This window comes from Monodelphis domestica, chromosome 2 (genome assembly GCF_027887165.1).
Source record: "Monodelphis domestica isolate mMonDom1 chromosome 2, mMonDom1.pri, whole genome shotgun sequence".
In the NCBI taxonomy this organism is placed as follows: domain Eukaryota; kingdom Metazoa; phylum Chordata; class Mammalia; order Didelphimorphia; family Didelphidae; genus Monodelphis; species Monodelphis domestica.
The window spans coordinates 263,808,941-263,810,378 of record NC_077228.1 but is presented as its reverse complement, the minus strand read 5'-3'; the positions used below and the strand labels follow the sequence as shown (position 1 = coordinate 263,810,378).

The 1,438-nt window shown below is 36.0% G+C and overlaps 1 protein-coding gene across 1 annotated transcript; it reads right to left on the bottom strand.

The window, feature by feature from the left end:
* Positions 1-238: 238 nt before the first annotated feature.
* monDomV1R1284 (vomeronasal 1 receptor monDomV1R1284) lies at positions 239-1,198 on the bottom strand. The gene has a single exon (NM_001166832.1). It carries the CDS (start codon positions 1,196-1,198, stop codon positions 239-241), a length of 960 nt encoding a protein of 319 aa, NP_001160304.1.
* Positions 1,199-1,438: the final 240 nt, after the last annotated feature.

Genomic DNA, 1,438 nt, shown 5'->3' with positions numbered 1-1,438 from the left:
AATGGTGATATAACTTACAAAGATGAGTTATCTAGTAAGAGTAAACTGAAAGTAGCCTGAGCCCTCATGATGATCATTTTCACACTGAGGGGTGAAAGAGAAAGATACGTCATTTACAATCTAGATATGAGACAATAAATTCTTTCAAATATGGTTTAATAAAATTCCATGTTTATAATCTATATTATTTCTTTGACTGGAAAACCATAACACATGAAGTATTGAGGGGAGATTAGAATCAATAATTGACTAATGTATTCATGAAATCCTTGTGAAGCCTCTTCTCCTTCCCAGGTATAAAATGAAGTTTTCCAATACGATTATCACTGCCAATCAGCAATAAGGGAGAGAGGGCAGGGTAACATCCACCAAAAAAGGCTCCAATTGTTTCCACCTCAACTTTATTTTCAACACTATATGCCACATATAAGGTGCAACAGTTGTTGATCCAGTAGAATAAAACAAAACAGCTCACAAGCAAGAGAATGGTCTGAGTGGCCTTGATTTCAGGGAAGGATCTATAGGAATGGCTATTGCTATAAATGTGCTGCACTTGCTTGCTATGTCTATAGAGGAGAAGCACCATGTGGGTACTGGACAATGCCATAAGCAAATGATAGATGAAGTCATGAAGAGTCATACCAAACAAAAATGCAGCTGTAGATTCGTTCTCATTTAATGATCTTACCATGAAAATATGTGATATATACTCATACCTGGAAATATTGTCATTTTTTATTGCTTCACTGTGTTCAATGACCCTGATATAGATCAATGCATTTGTTACACAGAAAAAGAGGAAACAATGTAAAATGTATTTGGGGGCTTTGACTTTGATCCTTGCCCACACAGAGTTGTTGGGACTGATGATGATGGCCTGGAACATGCTCAGAAGGCTTGTTGTGCATACAGAAAATCCCCGTGAAATTCTATAAATGTACATGACTACTTTACACCCCAAATCATTCAAAAGATTTCTCATCCCAAAACAAAACATGATTTCTGGAATGCCTCTGGTAAAAAGTGTTGCCATATTGGCCACAGTCAAATGAACAAGAATCAAATCCATGGGCTTCTTTTCTTGAGGCTTTTTGAAGGCGATACAAACATAAAGGACAAGCAGCAATGAATTCCCTACAATACCAATGACACATTGTAAAAAGAAGGCCACACCAAAGATCAGCTCACTAGATATCATTTGTCTTCAAGGAGTCAGTAAATCTGATACCCCAAAGAATTGAAGAGCCTAAAAAGGGGAAGAAATAGACAACATAAAATGAAAGTAATGAGTTTGCATGACTTTCACAAACATCCCTTTTATGTCCCATTTCTTCCAGCTGTTTGAATATTGAAAATTGATTGAATTCCATGTCGATGGTTAATAAGACCATAGATCTATATATAGATAATAAAACAATTACAAGGTATTATGATTCCC

What these genes read in the sequence shown, in the direction of transcription:
- monDomV1R1284 (NM_001166832.1), bottom strand. Translation starts at nt 1,198, where the DNA reads ATGATATCTAGTGAGCTGATCTTTGGTGTGGCCTTCTTTTTACAATGT.